The 19,742-nt window shown below is 43.3% G+C and overlaps 1 protein-coding gene across 2 annotated transcripts in view; it reads right to left on the reverse strand.

Moving 5' to 3' along the window:
- Positions 1-19,742, reverse strand: part of TTC12 (tetratricopeptide repeat domain 12) — a 348,845-nt gene that overhangs the window by 117,915 nt on the left and 211,188 nt on the right. For both annotated transcript variants that reach the window (XM_077458134.1, XM_077458133.1), the window contains one exon: positions 5,219-5,290. In XM_077458134.1, coding sequence (XP_077314260.1) covers positions 5,219-5,290 — 72 coding nt within the window. The remainder of the gene's footprint in view (positions 1-5,218; positions 5,291-19,742) is intronic.

Raw genomic sequence — 19,742 nt, forward strand, 5'->3', positions numbered from 1 at the left:
ATGAATTTGAATGAATTCGACATGATTTGGTAATTCTTTAACCACTTGCTTACTGGGCACTTAAACCCCCCTCAGTCCCAGACCAATTTTCAGCTTTCAGCGCTGATGCACTTTGAATGACAATTGCGCGGGCATACAACACTGTACCCAAATGAAATTTTTATCATTTTTTTCCCACAAATAGAGCTTTCTTTTGGTGGTATTTAGTTACAGCTCGGAGTTTTATTTTTTGCTAAACAAACAAAAAAAGATGCAAAAAAATAAAAAAATAAAATCATGTTTTAATAGTTTGTTATAAAATTTTGCAAACGGGTCATTTTTCTCCTTCATTGAAGTGCGCTGATTAGGCGGCACTGATAGGCTGCATTGGTGGGCACTGATGGGCTGCATTGGTGGGCACTGATGGGCTGCATTGGTGGGCACTGATAGGCTGCACTGGTGGGCACTGATAGGCATAGTTAAGGCGGCACTAATAGGCACAGATAAGGCGGCACCGATGGGCACAGATAAGGCGGCACTGATGGGCAAAGATGGGCACAGATAAGATGGCACGGATGGGTGGCACGGATAAGTGGCACGGATGGGTGGCACGGATGGGCACTGATAGGTACCACAGATAGATGGGACTGATGGGCACTGATAGGTGGCACTGATAGGTGGCTCTGATAGGTGGCACTGCTGGGCACTGATGGGCGGCACTGCTGGGCACTGATGGGCGGCACTGCTGGGCACTGATGGGTGGCACTGGGGTGCAGCACCTTTGAGGCAGATTTTGGGTGGCACTGTGGGTGGCACTGTGGGTGGCACTGTGGGTGGCACTGTGGGCACTGCTGGGTGGCACTGTGGGCACTGCTGGGTGGCACTGTGGGCACTATGGGCACTGCTGGGTGGCACTGACAGGGGGGCACTTACTTTATTTCAGGATGGCACTGCGGGTGGCAGGTGGGCACTGGCAGGGGGCAGGTGTCCGGTTGAATTGCTGGCCGTGATCGGGACTGATGTCCCGAACACGGCCGCCGGCGATCGGCTTTTTTTTTTTCTCCTCGCGCTGTCAGCGCGAGGAGGAATACTAGCCGATTACCGGCTCCGTTCTATCACATGATCAGCTGTCATTGGCTGACAGCTGATCACGTGATAAGGGGTCGGGATCGACCCCTTACACGGATCGGTGATCAGGCGAGTCTCACGGACTCGCCGATCACAGAGCGCGCCGCGCGCGCCCCTCAGGGGGCGCGCAGGCCGCTCGTAACCGGGACGACGTCAATAGACGTAGTCCCGGCAATCTAGGTCCGCGCTAATGCCGTCATTCGGCAATAGCGCGGATCCCAAGTGGTTAAAGATCTAATGAAACAAAAGGTCAGCTCAAAGTAAATCTTATAGTCCAATCAGCTAATTAATTTTGTGCCGGAGGATGGATTACTGGCAAAGTGCATTCCTGAGAACTGAGTTAGAAGGGTGTTGTATTGTATTTGAGCCGAGGAGAAGAGACGTTGTCATTGTGTGTGTTAATAGATTCAATAAACAAACGAATTTCCAAACTACGAATCATTATCACGAATGTCTATACATACATAAATATTGAATTTCAAGGAATACGAACGAATGAATTCGACACTCTACGAATAATAATAATAATAACGAATTATCCGAAAACTTATTAACGTAACATAACGAATATAACAGAACGACATGATGTATTTTACGAATGACAACGAACCGAAACTAAATGAAATTTTTCATTATGCAAGTCTAGAATTGCATACGCCCGATCGGAATTACCGATAGAAAGTTTTTCCGTTGAGAAAATTGAGAACATGCTATTCATTTTTGGCTGGCGGAAATTCAGACAGCTAAATTCCGATGGAGCATACACACGGTCACATTTTCTGATAGCTCTCATCGGTCTTTTTTCTGTCCGGAATTCCGATCGGGTGTACGCGGCATAATGTTTTAAGCGCATTTCCTTCACTAGTATTATTGCAATGCAGCAAACTACTGCGAGTAAATGAAAATGTGCTGTGTTCATTTGTAAATCACCTTCATTATGATATGCAATTTAAAATTATTATTAAAATGTATTTTTTACTAAGTAAAAATGAAATGTTGCATACTGTATGAAAATTTTATATTATCACTCCTGACCAGCAGGTGAGACCTTTATACACGCACTATGAAGCTGAAGGATATTCTTGCTTCTGCTGTTCTAAAATGGATCTGAAGAACTAAGGAGGACAACCCCTGCTCTCCTGTCAGAGGTGGAACCATCTTAATTAATAAAGCCGCATACACACGTAGCGGTATGTCCGACGTACTTAGTCTGGCGGACTTCCCGCCAGACTGTCCGTCGGACTTTCCGAACGGGCTACTTGCCCACACACTGCACTTTTTGAGCGGACTAATACGGCGTACTAAGTCTGCCGTACTATCCGCCCTACTTTTGAAATGAACGGACTCGCCCACACACGCAGAGGAAAGTCCGCTCATTTCGAGCGCGTCTCCAGGTAGGCGGGGCCCGCGAAGGAGACGTCACTGGCCCCGCCGCCTGGTATGGACTTAAAGGGGAACCCCAACGCCGAAAAAAATCGGGCTCCCGGATTCCGATAAGCCCCCCGCCCGCAGACCCCGACAACCAACGGCCAGGGTTGTCGGGAAGAGGCCCTTGTCCTCATCAACATGGGGACAAGGTGCTTTGGGGTGGGGGGGCCGCGCGGCCCCCTCTTCCCCAAGGCACCCCCCATGTTGAGGGCACGCGGCCTGGTACGGCTCAGGAGGGGGGGCACTCGCTCGCCCCCCCTTTCCTGGCCGGCCGGGTAGCGTGCTCGGACAAGGGTCTGTTGTGGACTTGGGGGGACCCCCACGCCGATTTTTTTCGGCGTTGGGGTTCCCCTTTAAGTCCATACCAGGCGGCGGGGCCAGCGACGTCTCCTTCGCGGGCCCCGCCTACCTGGAGACCCGCTCAAAATGAGCGGACTTTTCTCTGGGCGGGAAAAGTCTGCTCATTTCAAAAGTACGGCGGACTGGCATACACATGGCCGGATTGTCCGCCGAAATGCGAGTCCGGCGGGAAGATTGGAGTGCAACACGGCATTCTAAGTCCGCCGTACTTTCGGGTCAAAAAAGTATGCCGGAGGCTACACACGGGGGGATTGTTTGGCGGACTTGAGTTTGCCGGACTTTTTCACCGGATTGTTTGATCGTGTGTACGTGGCATTAGTCTGTTACAGACATCTGTAGGAAGCGCTGGGCATTCCTTTTGGACAGTTGATCATCCTCTAGATAAGTATAATGGATGCACCATGTATTAAAAAAATTTTTTTTCCAAACAACTAAAAATATTAAACACTGTTTATGAATCACTGTAATGCAAGGACCATAAAATAGTTTATTTAATAACAATGAAATATAAGAAAATTAACAAAACAAGTTTTAAGATTTAATTTAAAGAATTAGAAGCTGCATTTAGAAACTACCCTTCGGACCGTAAATAGGAGGTTTTAATCAAAAGTTATTTTCTTAATTCTTCTTTCGCCACTCAAATAAAAAGAACTGATTACAAAGTTAGAAATGCTTCATTGCCTTGTAATACCAACCAAGTGTTCTGTAGTGATAATTCATCCTCGAAAGATTCACTTTGATATTGTTGTACTAGATTGTGTTTGATTGAAGCAAAGAATAACATATAACAGTTCTAAATCATACTAATCACTTCATATGTACAGGCGGATATAATTTTCTCTGAATAGTAATTAGAAGTGAAATACTGAAAATTGATAGAAAATTGAAAACACAAAGTAATGCATGGTATTTTCCCATTAACCACTTACGCCCCAGACCATTTTGAGATTTGCAATTCGGCACTGCATCACTTTAACTGACAATTGCGCGGTCGTGCGACGTGGCTCCCAGACAAAACTGACGTCCTTTTTTTTCCCCACAAATAGAGCTTTCTTTTGGTGGTATTTGATCACCTCTGCGTTTTTTTATTTTTTGCACTATAAACAAAAATAGAGCGACAATTTTGAAAAAAACACATTATTTTTTATTTTTTTTCTATAATAAATATCCCCCAAAAATATATAAAAAAAAACAATTTTTTTCCTCAGTTAAGGCCGATACGTATTCTTCTACATATTTTTGGTAAAAAAAAAAAATCGCAATTGATTGGTTTGCGCAAAAGTTATAGCATCTACAAAATAGGGGTTAGTTTTATGCCATTTTTATTATTAATTTTTTTTTATTAGTATTGGCGGCGATCTGCGTTTTTTATCAGGACTGCAACATTATGGCAGACACGTCTGACACGTCTGACACGTCGGACAATTTTGACACATTTTTGGGACCATTGTCATTTTTACAGCAATCAGTGCTATGACATTGCACTGATTACTGTAAAAATGACACTTGCGGTGAAGGAGTTAAGCTGGTTAGAAAGGGGTTAAGTGTGTCCTGGGGAGTGATTCTAGCTGTTGGGGGGAGGGGCTGTGTGTCACACATCACTGATCATAGCTCCCGATCACAGGCAGCTATGATCAGTGATACTGTCACTAGGCAGAACGGGGAAATGCTTGTCTACATTAGCATCTCCCCGTTCTTCAGCTCTGTGAGATGATCGAGGGTATCCCCGTGGGCTCGATGTCCGCGGGCGTACCCACGATCATCTCACGGAGCTCCCAGCAGGGTCGCGCATGCGCCACCGCTGGCATGCACGTGGCCACATGCGGCAAATTCAAAGGGACGTACCTGTACACCCATTTGCCCAGCCGTGCCATTCTGCCAACATAAATCTACATGCGTTGGTCGGCAAGTGGTTATAAGCAGAAACACAGATCACTGTCTTCCTCCGGTTAAGCCCTCCCCACTCAGTTATGAGCACATTTAACCCTTTGATTCCCCCTGGTCTTAACCCCTTCCTTGCCAGTGTCATTAGTACAGTGACAGTGCATTTTTGTTAGCACTGATCATTGTATTAGTGTCACTGGTCCCCAAAAAGTGTCACTTTTGTATTTATAGCACAAAAAAAAAAAAAGCAGAGGTTATCAAATACCACCAAAAGAAATCTCTATGTGTAGGGAAAAAAGGACATAAATTGTATTTGGGTACAGCGTTGCACGCCAGCGCAATTGCCAGTTCCATATCACAAAAAATAGCCTGCTCATGAAGGGGTGTAAACCTTCCAAGGGCTTAAGTGGTTAAACAGCTTGGTTTCCATAGGACTTACCTCCTCAATTTTTTTAAGTCCAAGAAAGGCTTTCGCCATATGAACATAGGCCTTTAGACACTTTCCATCACACTGAAATATAAATGTACAAACAGATATATTTTTAACTTGTCTTATGTAACATATTTATTATGTACAACATAGAACACACTACAAAACCATCACATCAGCTGAAAAGAGATAGATCAAAATCTGCATGTACTTCTGATAAAACATGGCATAAGAAAAGAATTGCAGAATATGGATTATAATTTCCATACAGAAGGATCAGCATGCATGAAGCTGTGCAGTTGTATTAAGCCCCATACACACTATCAGATTATCTGCTGAGTTTTTCCTTCAGATTTACCAAAACCATATAATATGAGGACAAACCTTAGGAGTTTCAATGTGTATGCAATCAGGCAGGTCCTTCTACTACATGGTTTTGGTAAATCTGAAGGAAAAACTCAGCAGATAATCTGATAGTGTGTATGGGGCTTAAGAAAACCCTGCAATACTTTTCATTGTTTTCTCAATGTAAGTGTATGTATTTATTTCTCACAGTGAAAAATAACCATGCTTGGGGAAGAATTATTAACAGAAGACTCTAAAACTGTCCATGGACAGATTATTGTCTCCTAAAGCCCCGTACACACGAGAGGACTTATGTCCGACAGACTTCCGAAGGAGTTCCGTCGGAGTTCTGCCGGAGTTCCAACGGAGTTCTGACTGACTTTTCGGCGGAGCGGACTTGGCCACACACAATCACACTAAACTCCGACGGATTCGAACGTGATGACGTACGACTGGATTCGAATACGGAAGTTCATAGCCAGTAGCCAATAGCTGCCCTAGCGTCGGTTTTAGTCCGTCGGAATAGCATACACACGAGCGGAGTTTTCGAAGGGACCGGGTCCGGCGGAGTTCCGTCGGGAAAATTTGAAGCATGTTCCATATTCTAAAGTCCTTCGGACTTTGGCGAGTCAAAAGTCCGTTGCAGCCCACACACGATCGAATAGTCTGACGGACTCAGTCCGTCGGACTTTGGATGTTGAAAAGTCCGCTCGTGTGTATGCGGCATAACACAGCCAATATCTGCTTTGGGCAATGTCTGCCTCTACTAAACAATCCTGGGGGTAATCCTATGGATTTAAGAACCTTGTATGATGATCAAGCAATGGGAGGTCTTGACCCCACTCATTCATTCATACTCCTTCATACTCCTTCCTGCCCTCTCCTTTCATTTAGATATGTATGCTCATAAAGCTAAGAGTCCCAATCAGAGGGTAAGACCACCTGGGACTGTAGTTTAAGATCGAGCAGCCACTGCAACAACTAACCAAGTGTACCTGGGTATGGGTCTTCTGATGCTGGAGCAGTGTGACCACATGCAACACCGGTGTGCCAGAGTCACAGGATCTAAGGGGCCACTCAGTCTTCTCCAGAGCTACTGGTGGTATGGATGTTGTGCTGTTAGGCAGCCCCCAGGTGCAGCATAATCGCACACTGGAAGGACACAGAGTACACACAGGAGACTAAGCAGAGACAGACACACACAGTAACAGGGAATACAGGAAACCACTGATAGAAACCAAAAGGGAGTAAACTGAAAAGCCAGAGGGAAACACCAAGGACAAAGCCAGGATCAAACAACACACAGGATTAGGGAATACTCAACAAATGGCAGAGTAATAGTAGGGTTCGGCATCAGCGTGGCGAGACGTTGCTCAAACACTAAGCCACAGGTGCACAGGCTTACTAATACCTAGGTCAGTGATGGCGAACCTTGGCACCCCAGATGTTTTAGAACTACATTTCCCATGATGCTCACCTACACTGCAGAGTGCATGAGCATCAAGGGAAATGTAGTTCCAAAACATCTGGGGTGCCAAGGTTCGCCATCACTGACCTAGGTTCTGGGTGGATTGGCAGGAACCATGAGCAGCTCGACCAGGAGTTAAAACCCGGCTCCAGATCAATGTACATGGAACCGTGACACCAAGTATACATGTCAATGGAATGGAAACTGCTGGATGTGTGTGTAGTTGGTTGAATAGAGCTAGCACCATAAAACCATCCTCATATGGGTTTGGTCACCCTTACTCATAACCCTGCGCTAATACTGTTTTACCCATCACAAGTTATGAAAATCTGTTCAGCCAAGTTCATACACCCCTGCCACACTGCACAACAAGGAGTGAGATACATCTTTCTATATTTAACATAAGGAACATTGCGGTGTCATGTCTCTGTCCCAGCCTGTGGATTTGACAATAATGGAGCTAAATAATGCTGATGAGGTCATCCCCTCCTATAGGCATGTGCCATCCATGTGTTATCCATGTGTTAACAGTAGTAAAAATATATATATATATATATATATATATATATATATATATATATATATATATATATATACATATATATATACAAGCCTGACTGGTAGACACTGCTGACCTTCCCTCTGCCAACCATGTATTACTGAAAGCTAATATGCAGATACGGTTGATGTACTGTTAACATGATTTTAAAATACATTGACTTTTTATTTGTGAAAATATCATTAAAAATTAAGAGTCTTCACAGAAGATATGCCATAGCTTATCAGATGTATTATAACCTTTTATATTTTTAGAAGTTATTATTATAAATATATATATATACACATTTTTTAAACACGTTAATTAATAAATTAGTTGATTTATTTCTTTAATATACAGTTGTATGAAAAAATATTTTATTTTTTTGCATATTTGTCTCACTTAAATGACTTAGATTATCAAACAAATTTTGATAACCCGAGTAAATACAAAATACAGTTTTTAAAGTATGGTTTCATTTATTAAGGCAAAAAAGCTGTCCAAACCTGCCTGGCTTTATGTGAAAAAATAATTGCCCCCTAAACCTAATAACTGGTTGTGCCACCCTTAGCAGCAACAACTGCAATCAAGCTTGAGTCTTTCGCATTGCTGTGAAGCAATTTTGTCCCAATCTTTGCAAAATGCAAAATAATTCAGCCACATTGGAGGGTTTTCCAGCATGAATGGCCTGTGTAAGTTCAGGATACAGCATCTCAGTTGGTGGTTCCATCAATTATGGTAAGTCGTCCAGGTCCTAAAGCTGCAAAGCAGCTCCAGACCATCCCACTACCACCATATCTGACTGTTGGTATGATATTCTTGAAATTAAATACTCTATTAGTTTTATGCCAGATGTAAAGGGACGCACACCTTCCAAAAAGTTTCATTTTTGTCTCATCAGTCCACAGAATATTTGCCTAAAAGTCTTGGGGATAATCAAGATGTTTTTTGGTAAATGTGAGATGAGCCTATGTGTTTTTTGGTCAGCAGTGGCTTTGGCCTTGGAACTCTCCCATGGATGCCATTTTTGCCCAGTCTCTTTCTTATTATAGAATCATGAACCCCCGATCTTCCCTGAGGCAATTGAGGCCTGCAGTTATTTAGATGTTGTTCTGGGTTCTTTTATGACCTCCTGGATGAGTCGCCGTCATGCTCTTGGAGTACATTTTGTAGTCCTGTCACTCCTGGGAAGGTTCCCCACTGTTCCAAGTTATCTCCATTTGTGGATAATGGCTCTCCCCATGGTTCACTGGAGTTCCAAAAGCTTAGAAATGGCTTTGAAATCCTTCCTAGACTGATACATGTACATTACTTTGTTTTTAATCTGTTCTTGATTTTTTTTAGATTGTGACATGTGTGTCTTTTTGTGATCTGTTAGCACACTTCACTTTGTCAGACTGCTTCTATTTATGTGATTTCTTGATTTAACAGGTCTGGCAGTAATCAGGCCTGGGTGTGGCAAGTGAAATTTACAGTAACTCAGCTTTCCAAAACAATTTGGTTAATCACAGTTCGTTCATGATTCAGCATGGGAGGGGGGCAATTACTTTTTTCACACAATTGTAGATATTTTTTACTTCTTTACAAATCAAATAGAAAATGTATACTTAGCAAAGTGACTCTTCACTTAGCTTAGTGAATAAGCTGAAGCTGTATTTGCATTAATTATTTATTCATGTGCAGGGAATTTACAATACAGGATTGTTTAGTTGATTAAATAGAACACACTTGTGTTGTTTACTTGCAAATAGAAAATGATCAACCAACCTGCATGTTTGCCCAGATCATATTTCAGAAACTGATATTATTGTGCAAACATCTAATAGATAAGGCAGAAGATAATTAGCTGAGTGGGGTCAGAAATAAATGCTTTATAACTGTTCATTTATTGAAAAAATAACTAAAATGTTATTTCTAACAGTATTATCTGCTTCTCATTTAAAAATACCATATACCGTATATACTCGAGTATAGGTCGATCCGAATATAAGCCGAGGCCCCTAATTTACCACAAAAAAACTGGGAAAACTTATTGACTCGTGTATAAGCCGAGGGTGAGACATGCAGCAGCTACTGTTACAGCTTAAAAGAGTGGAAAAGAGGGTCAACAATGCCCATCTGCAGCTGTATACCTCCCTGTGTCCATCCCTGTGTCCATCCCTGTGTCCCGTCCATCCCTGTGTCCATCCCTGTGTCCCGTCCATCCCTGTGTCCATCCCTGTGTCCCGTCCATGCCTGTGTCCCGTCCATGCCTGTGTCCCATCCATGCCTGTGTCCCGTCCATCCCTGTGTCCCGTCCATCCCTGTGTCCCGTCCCTCCCTGTGTTCATCGCAGCCTACCTGTCTCTTTGCCTTCTGCAGCCTCTGTGTGCCATGCCGCACCTCTCTTCCTCGTCTGACAGACGGCGGCCATTCCACTGTTCAAAAGCCGCGCCTCTCTGTCTGTGATAGGCGGAACACTCAATTTCCCAGCAGTCAGTGTTCCGCCTATCACGGACATCCTCTCATCCTCGTCCGTAGTATGAGAATGAGCGGATGTCCGTGATAGGCGGAACACTCACTGCTGGGAAATTGAGTGTTCCGCCTATCACAGACAGGGAGGCACGGCTTTTGAATAGTGGAATGGTCACCGTCTGCCTACCGGATCTGCGTGACTCGAGTATAAGCTGAGGGGGGCACTTTCAGCCTAAAAAAAGAGGCTGAAAATCTCGGCTTATACTCGAGTATATACGGGTATTATAAATTAATATTTTACAGTGTAACATATGTGAATAAAAAGTGGAGATTAAACCGCTTATGTTTTTTGGTATCGGATATATGAACAAATGCAAGCTAGGTAAAGCTCTGCTCAAACCCAAAGAATTGTATATTCAGGGAAAGTATCAGAGTAATAGATATCTACGAGTATTTGAAAATACAGAATAACTATTGCTGTGATAACATTCTGATATTAGCAAAAATTGATATTTAAAAGTGATAGCACATGCTGTAAGGGTTCATTCACACCAAGTGCAGCAGGAATGCATTAGACAACGATTCCAGCACAGACCCAGTGTCTTCCACTGCATTTCCATCGCAAGACAAGGCAAAATACCTTGTCTCCAGTGTGGCTGGTTCACAGCATGACATTGCAGTGGTGCCCACGTAGTGTGCACTGAAAAAAAGTACTGCATGCAGTCCTTTATTCAATGCAGGGCAGGTCATTGCCCGCCAGCTGATTGGACTCTATGAAGTGTCACTGTTTGACATTTCAATAAAGTTAAAAAAAAGTGAACAGTGTGATATGCATGTATCAACACTGCGTTGGTTCTGCCGAACCGCATCGCACACCAGCTGCTGCGACGCAGCACAATGGATGGTCTGAATGGACCCCAAATAAGGATTTACGATGAAGGCACTACCATAATGTCTGAGAATGACAAAATGTTATCAGAATATAATTATTATTTAATAGCTTTGCTCCATTGTTTGGATTCTCTGCAACTCATGGCAATTGTCTGACCCACAATAAAGCTCCATCGCGGGGGAATGACCAGGGAACACCCGGGCATGTCAAAAGAAGTTTAAACCGCCCGCACCACACCGCCTCACCCACTAATACAGCACCGCAGACCACAATACATCCCTAGCAGCCTTGCTTGTATCAGACAATCCTGTCTCAGAAGCCATGCTATAATTAACCCTCCAGAGGGACTTACACAGAGAGCTATATCTGTCCATATCTCAGATACATGATAGAATGGACTGTCTAGAGGAAAGAGCTGATGTACTAGAAGAATACATGCAAGATTATTCCAAGGCTCACAAAGAGCTTTTGGATGTACATGATCACCATGGGGAAGAAATTCAACACATTAAAGTGAAATTGGCAGACTCAGAGGATCGCTCTAGGCACAACAATATTAGATTCTGGGATTCCCCTGAATTTATTAAAACAAGCTCACTCAATACCTTGAGCAACTCTTATCAAAATTGCTCCCTCTCTTAAACATACATGATTTCACTATTCATTGGGCCCATAGAATTGCTAAGCCTGCCCACCTCCCCGCTGAGGTGCCAAGGGATGTCTTGGCAAGGATACATTATCATGTAAAAGAACAAATCCTCTCTCCTGCCAAAACCACTAAACCTATACCAGCCCCCTAAAATTCTAATGTTCACTGATCTCTCCCCTGCCACAGTGGAGGTGCGCAGAGCCTTCACCCCCATCACAAGAATACTTCAAGAGCATAAAATCCTATATAGATGGGGTTTCCCAGCTAAATTCTTGGTCATCTACCAACACCAATTAATTCCCATCCTCAACCTCAAAGACGGGTACAAAAAAATAACCAACTGGACCTCTGCTACCTCTGCACACCAATGCACCAGGGAGCAGAGACCCACAACCAGCATCTCCCGTACTCTGGCAGCTGACAAGGACTGAGGCTAAATGCTACTAACGCTACCTGTTCCAGCACTAGTCGGAGTGGGAGTCGGTGAGTGCATTTCTTAAGGGAGTGGAATCACTGATCACTTTGGTGTGGTGGATGGAATAAGAAGAGACATTACTTCAAATGATACTTTTGCACACTTTCATGAACTTTATCTTAATTTTGGTTGTTCTGTGACACATTTATTCAGTTTCCTTATCACAGGGTCATACAATTGTTGTTCTCACACATCTTGTTCATACCATTTAATTGTTGTCACGTTTCTTGGAGTTAGTTATAATTTATAGTTAAGCGCCACTATTTTTCCTTTTTTCTGATTTTAGTTTTAAAAGGTAAAATACAATTTGCACTTTACATTTTTTCAAGTGGCAGCTCAAGTTGAGGGAGCAGGCTTTGTCTAGGCGCAGCAATGGGTATTTCGGTAAAGGGTGTACATTTTTGGAATACCTGCAGTTTTTGAGATTAATTATATTAACTTTAATATGTAAACTAATAATGACAAGAATAATCTTATCATGTATTATTAGAATCTGTTAAACAGCGCCGGCTGGTCCATGCAAGTGTTTGCGTGGCGTGTGATACAAGGAAGTAGGCTTTTTGTGCTTACAGAAACAACCCTTTACCACGCTGCAAGTCGCTGTGAGCCAACTGATCCTCACAGACTAGGAGAGGAGGCTTCTATGGAGCTGTTCACACTTTTTTACACCGGTTGTTTGTGAGTGCAACCCTCATTTCTATATATTGAATTTTATGAATTAAACGGTAATACACTAGGGCTGGCGTGCACTCTTTCTTGCTTTATATACTTTCAGATTTATGTCCGCCACCCAGTGGACTTGTGGGAGAACTGTCACACCTAGAGCGGAGAACATACATTCAGACTGTTACTGTTGGAATAGGAATAGTGGGGACAGCGCTACACTTGGTTTGTTTTATGTGTAAAAAATACGAGAAGTGGGAGACTAAGGAGCCAAAAGAGATATTATATAATGAAATTGATGATCAAATACAAGACCTAAAAGTAGTGAACTTGTCTGAGTTCCAACTAAATGATGATCATGTAAAACGTTTAAAGAAGGGTTTGTCCTTTTCTCCCACCTCCCTGATGAACAAATTTGAGGTTTTTAAAAATATTAGCTTCTTTCTGAGAAAAATAATTTTTAAGCTATGGCACCAAACCAAGAAACTGTAGAAAAGAGTCTAGGTAGTGAGGAGAAGGAAGCTTTAGAAAATCTTTTATCCCTGCTGGATGAAAATGAAAACAATGATTTGGAGGAAGAAACAGGCCAACCAATCAGGAGGAATGCTAACTTAAGGATTAAATCTATTAAAATGCCAACTTTGTCCAAACATAAATGGCTTAAAGTCTTTTTGGACTTGGTCCAAAAAGACCTGAGCAAGATCTACTGGGATTGGATGGGCCCTAACAATTAACTAGTGAGGAAAGGAAGGCCTTACGAGAATTGGAAGAAGATCCCGACCTGGTGATCAAGAAAAGTGACAAGGGGGGGAATGTAGTCCTCATGAGTGAGACCCTCTATGAGGATGAGACTTTGAGGCTGCTTGGCGAAGGTTCCACATATAAAAAACTTACTGAGACTCCATTCCCGGCCCTTGTCAGGGTTTTGAACACCAAACTCAAACTAGGCTTATAGGAGGGCCTGCTCGCTTAAAAGGAGTATGACTTCCTTAATGTTGCGCACTTCACCATCCCAACTTTTCTACATTACACCTAAATTACATAAATCCCTAAACCGGCCCCCTGGGAGGCCTATTGTTTCAGCCATTAAGGGTCCCTTGCAAAAGGTGGGGAAATACATAGGCTCACTAATCAAGGACATGGTTAATCATCTTCCCTACTTTGTAAAAGACAGTAGGGGTGTCCATTTTCACACTTTTTTTGTGAAATGGTAGGGGTACATTTGTACCCCGTTACCATATCACACAGGGGGGGTTCGGGATCTGTGGGTCTCCTTGTTAAAGGGGGCTTCCAGATTCCGATAAGCCCCCTGCCCGCAGACCCCCACAACCACTGGGCAAGGGTTGAGGGTATGAAGCCCTTGTGCCCATCAACATGGGGACACGGTGCTTTGGGGGGCTACCCCAAAGCACCCTCCCCATGTTGAGCGCATGTGGGCTGGTACGGTTCAGCGATGGCCGCTCTCTCATCCCCCCTCTTTTCCTGTGGCCTGCCAGGTTGCATGCTTGGATAAGGGTCTGGTATGGATTTTTAAGGGGACCCCAACGCCATTTTTTTTTTTTTGGGGGGGCAGGGTTCCCCTTAACCACTTGCCGACCGCCGCACGATGATGTACGTCGACAGAATGGCACGGGCAGGCATAAGGGCTTACATGTACGTCCTTGCCTGCCCGCCGGTCGGGCCCCCGCCCGGTGCCTGCGGCGGTCGGTATTCGTTCGGGAGCGATCCCGGACGAGGGGACGGCCAATTTATTCATGGCCACCCCCTCGCGATCGCTCCCGACGAATGAAAATGTCCCGTGACATCATTTCCTCTCCTGTAATGTAAACACAGGAGAGGAAGTGATGTATTCTCTCCTCCGTGTCGGTATTTTTCGTTCCGGCACCGAGGAGAGAGGTTCGGTGAGTTGCACCAACACACCACACATACAGTAGAACATGCCAGGCACACTCACCCCCCCCCCTTTACCCCCCGATCACCCCCAATTACCCCTGCCCCCCCAGTCACAGTGACACCAATTGCTTTTTTTTTTTTTTTTTGCATTGGTGTCATTTGTGACTGTAATAACTGTTAGGGCAGTTAGGGTTAGCCCCCTTTAGTTCTAATGTGCCCCCCATGAATCCGCGGCGGGTTCCCGCATCGCTCCAGTGTGAACCCAGCCTAATAAGCGATAGTTTTTCTGATCGCTGTATTAGTGTCACAGGTGACGCTAGTTAGGCAGGTAGGTATTTAGGTTCGCCGCAGCTTTTTATAGCGCCAGGGACCCCCATATACTACCGCATAAAGCCCCCTGATTGCCCCCTAGTTAACCCTTTCACCAGTGATCACCATATAACTGTTACAGGTGACGCTGGTTGGTTAGTTATTTTTTTATAGTTTCAGGGCACCCGCCATTTATTACCTAATAAAGGTTTAACCCCCTGATCACCCGGCGGGTGTCATTTGTGACTGTAATAACTGTTAGGGCAGTTAGGGTTAGCCCCCTTTAGTTCTAAGGTACCCCCCTAACCCCCCCAATAAAGGTTTAACCCCGTGATCACCCCCCGTCGCCAGTGTCACTAAGGCTGGGTTCACATTGCAGCGGTTTATGAGAACGGATGTGATTCGCACCGCACTGCAGTGCAAATCACATCCGATCTCTGTGCGATTCGAGTTCAGCCATACAGATAGTATGGCTGAATTCGTGTCGCACCCGCCGCACCCGCCGCAAACTCGCACGGGACCCTTTTTTTGGTCCGCAGCAGAATCGGATCGCATGGGTGTTCACACCATGCGATCCGAGTTTGCAGATCGCACTGCGATATGCGAACTGATCTGGGGGTGTCATTAACATTTCACTGACACTCCCAGCAGTTCGCATAGGGCAGTGTGAACTGCCGCCGGGAGGCATGTGATGCGGGAACCCGCCGCGGATTCGTGGCGTTCCCGCATCGCTCCAGTGTGCCTAATAAGCGATCGTTTTTCTGATCACTGTATTAGTGTCACAGGTGACGCTAGTTAGGCAGGTAGGTATTTAGGTTCGCCGCAGCTTTTTATAGCGCCAGGGACCCCCATATACTACCGCATAAAGCCCCCTGATTGCCCCCTAGTTAACCCTTTCACCAGTGATCACCATATAACTGTTACAGGTGACGCTGGTTGGTTAGTTATTTTTTTTATAGTTTCAGGGCACCCGCCATTTATTACCTAGTCTCACTAGTGTACCCCTACATTTAGGGGTGTCTACTTTCCAAAATGGGGTTATTTGGGGGGGAGTTTGTGCCATCTTGGCATTTTATGGCCTTCAAAACTGTAACGCCCTTAGAAAGCCTGAAGGCGGTGCTTGGTTTTTGGGGCCCCGTACGCGGCTAGGCTCCCAAAAAGTCCCACATATGTGGTATCCCCGTACTCAGGAGAAGCAGCAGAATTTATTTTGGGGTGTCATTTCACATATGCCCATGGCATGCGTGAGCAATATATCATTTAGTGACAACTTTGTGAAAAAAAAAAAAAAAAAAAAGTTTGTAATTTTCCCGCAACTTGTGGCAAAATATAAAATATTCCATGGACTCAAAATGCCTCTCAGCAAATAGCTTGGGGTGTCTACTTTCTAAAATGGGGTCATTTGTGGGGGTTTTGTGCCATCTTGGCATTTTATGGCCTTCAAAACTGTAATAGGTAGTGAGAAGTGAAATCAAAAATTTACGCCCTTAGAAAGCCTGAAGGCGGTGCTTGGTTTTCGGGGCCCCGTACGCGGCTAGGCTCCCAAAAAGTCCCACATATGTGGTATCCCCGTACTCAGGAGAAGCAGCAGAATTTATTTTGGGGTGTCATTTCACATATGCCCATAGCATGTGTGAGCAATATATCATTTAGTGACAACTTTGTGTAAAAAAAAAAAAATTATTATTTTTTTGTCATTATTCAATCGCTTGAGGCAAAAAAATAAAATATTCAATGGGCTCAACATGCCACTTATCAATTTCCTTAGGGTGTCTACTTTCCAAAATGGGGTCATTTGGGGGGGTTTTGTACTGCCCTGCCATTTTAGCACCTCAAGAAATGAGATAGGCAGTCGTAAACTAAAAGCTGCGTAAATTCCAGAAAACGTACCTTAGTTTGTAGATGTGACAACTTTTGCGCAAACCAATAAATATACAATTATTTACTTTTTTTTTACCAAAGACATGTGGCTGAATACATTTTGGCCTAAATGTATGACTAAAATTGAGTTTATTGGATTTTTCTAATAACAAAAAGTAGAAAATATCATTTTTTTTTCAAAATTTGCGGTCTTTTTACGTTTATATCGCAAAAAATAAAAATCGCAGAGGCAATCAAATACCATCAAAAGAAAGCTCTATTTGTGGGAAGAAAAGGACGCAAATTTTGTTTGGGTACAACATTGCATGACCGCGCAATTACCAGTTTAAGCAGCGCAGTGCCAAATTGTAAAAAGACCTCTGGTCATTTACCAGCAAAATGGTCCGGTCTGAAGGTGGTTAAAATCCATACCAGACCCGAAGGGGGACCCCCACGCCAATTTTTTTTAAAATATTGGCGCGCCGTTCCCAAAGGGCCTGGTAACGGACTGACATTTTTTTCAATGACTTTATGTGTATTGCCGGGACCGACAATTCATTATAGCCACGAGTACTTTTAAATGACTTTTTTCTTTAGAAATGTAATTTTGTGCAGAGACTGTTGTAAACATGGGAAACATGCGCCACTTTACAAGCATACTCTAGACACCCCCCCAACCCCCCCCCCCGGTACGAAATTTAAAGAAATATTTCACTTGAATTGTTTCGATTTAAGCATTATTAAAATCACTGTTCCTGAAGAAATGGTCATTTTTAAAACTTTTTTGTTGCATTAATACATGTCCCCGGGGCAGGACCCAGGTCCCCAAACACTTTTTATGACAATACCATGCATATAATCCTTAAAAATTAGCCCATTTGATTTATCCCATAGACTTATAAAGGGTTTTCTGTGGCTTTCGAATTTGCCGCGAACACCCCAAATTGTTTGCTATTCGGCAAACAGACGAATACCCGATGCTCGACTCAAACTTACATTCGACTCGAATATCGGGCTCATCCCTATTCTTCAGTTCTTCATATATCCAGACAGATCTACTTAACAATTGTTTGATCCAGTACCAGATGTTGTTATCTCTCACTAAGCTTCTCAAAATCAGTCTCTCTAGCTCACATTTTGAGGAAAAGTCATTAACCAACTCATCCCGCTTACTGTTAATGATACTTTACTCACGTACAGTATATTGACACTCAATGTTATGCTAAATATCAATAATAATTGTAGTTATGTTCCATACATTCCTAACTTGATGTCCAGTCCTTAATTACAGTTAGTGCCCACTTGGTGTGAGTGGGGTATGGACACTAAGAATTTCTGATGCTACTTTGTATTGTTCTACCTTATACTTTATAACTCCATAACTCCATGTACGTCTACCTTGAAATTAAATAAAAATAGCTTTTGTTTTTTAAAAAAAAAGTGATTTTCTAGATAGGGTTGTTTAGTATATAAGGTTTAAGGGGAAAATGCCTTAGATAAAAAATGAAAATGTAGAATGCCATGCCATCTTGGCCAATTGGTCTTTTTAGTGTAAACAACTTTTTAAAAAAAAATAAAAAAATATATATTCACATCAACATGTTAAAGTTTTTTTTTGAAGCGGGAGAATGTGTTAAAAAAAAACAAAAAAAAAACTATTCAATGTGTTCAATGTTTTAAAAATGAGGTGGTGGAGGTACAAATAGGCTTTGATTCAAAATATTACTGCTTATATTATTTTGTACATTGGTTTGGAAGCTCTTGTAGAGTAGTAATGATCACATACTGTATATTCCAAATAATGTAATTACTCATGAAGATGGTTACAAATCACTAATATTCTGACTCATTACTCATTACTAGGCAATATTTCATATTTAGAGAATGAATGAAGCGCGCTAAGTGCAGCAAATATTAAATCAATATCACATTTGAAGCTGATGCGACTTTGAATTAAAAAATTACTAAAAAGTCCCATACAAATTAATTGTAACAAACATCAAAAATCTTTAACCACTTCAATACCGGGGCACTTAAACACCTTCCTGCCCAGACCAATTTTGAGCTTTCAGCGCTGTCGCACTTTGAATGACAATTGCGCGGTCATGCTACACTGTACCCAAATGAAATTTTTATCTTTTTTTTCCACAAATAGAGCTTTGTTTGGTGGTATTTGATTACCTCTATGGTTTTTATTTTTTTCTAAATAAATAAAAAAATACCGAAAATTTGGAAAAAAAATGTTTTTTTTTGTTTCAGTTTCAAAACTTTGTAAATGAGTACGTTTTATCCTTCACTGATGGGCACTGATGGGGCTACACTGATGGGCACTGATAAGGTGGCACTGATGGGTACCAATGAAGTGGCACCAATGAAGTGGCACTGATGAGGTGGCATTGATGGACACTGATATGTGGCACTGATAGGCGGCACTGATGGGCACTGATAGGCGTCACTGATCAGTGGCACTGATGGGCGACACGGATGGGCACTGATAGGTGGCACAAATTGGCATTGATAGCTGGCACGGATTGGCATGGATGGGCATGGATAGGCGGCACAGATGGGCATGGATAGGCGCCACAGATGGGCATGGATGGGCACTGATAGTTGGCACAGATGGGCACTGATAGGCAGCACAGGTGGGCACTGATAGGCGGCATTGTATTATGTTATACTGTACTAATGGATTACAATCAGTGCCAAACAATAATGCATGCCAATCAGTGATGCCCATTGTGGGCACTGATTGGCATCCATTATGGGCACCGATTGGCATCCATTGTGGGCACTGACTGGCATCCCTGGTGGTCTAGGGAGGATTACCTTGTGCTGAGCATCCCTGGTGGTCTGGTGGCGTCCCTGGCAGTCCAGTGAGGGCATCCTCGGGGGGGCTGCACTGATAATCGATCAGCATAGTCTGACACACCGCAACTACGATCTCGGTAAAGAGTCCGACTCTTTACCACGTGATCAGCTGTGTCCAA

This window comes from Lithobates pipiens, unplaced genomic scaffold, assembly GCF_037356315.1.
Source record: "Lithobates pipiens isolate NorthernLeopardFrog02 unplaced genomic scaffold, aLitPip1_a1.2 Scaffold_27, whole genome shotgun sequence".
NCBI classification, from domain to species: Eukaryota; Metazoa; Chordata; class Amphibia; order Anura; family Ranidae; genus Lithobates; species Lithobates pipiens.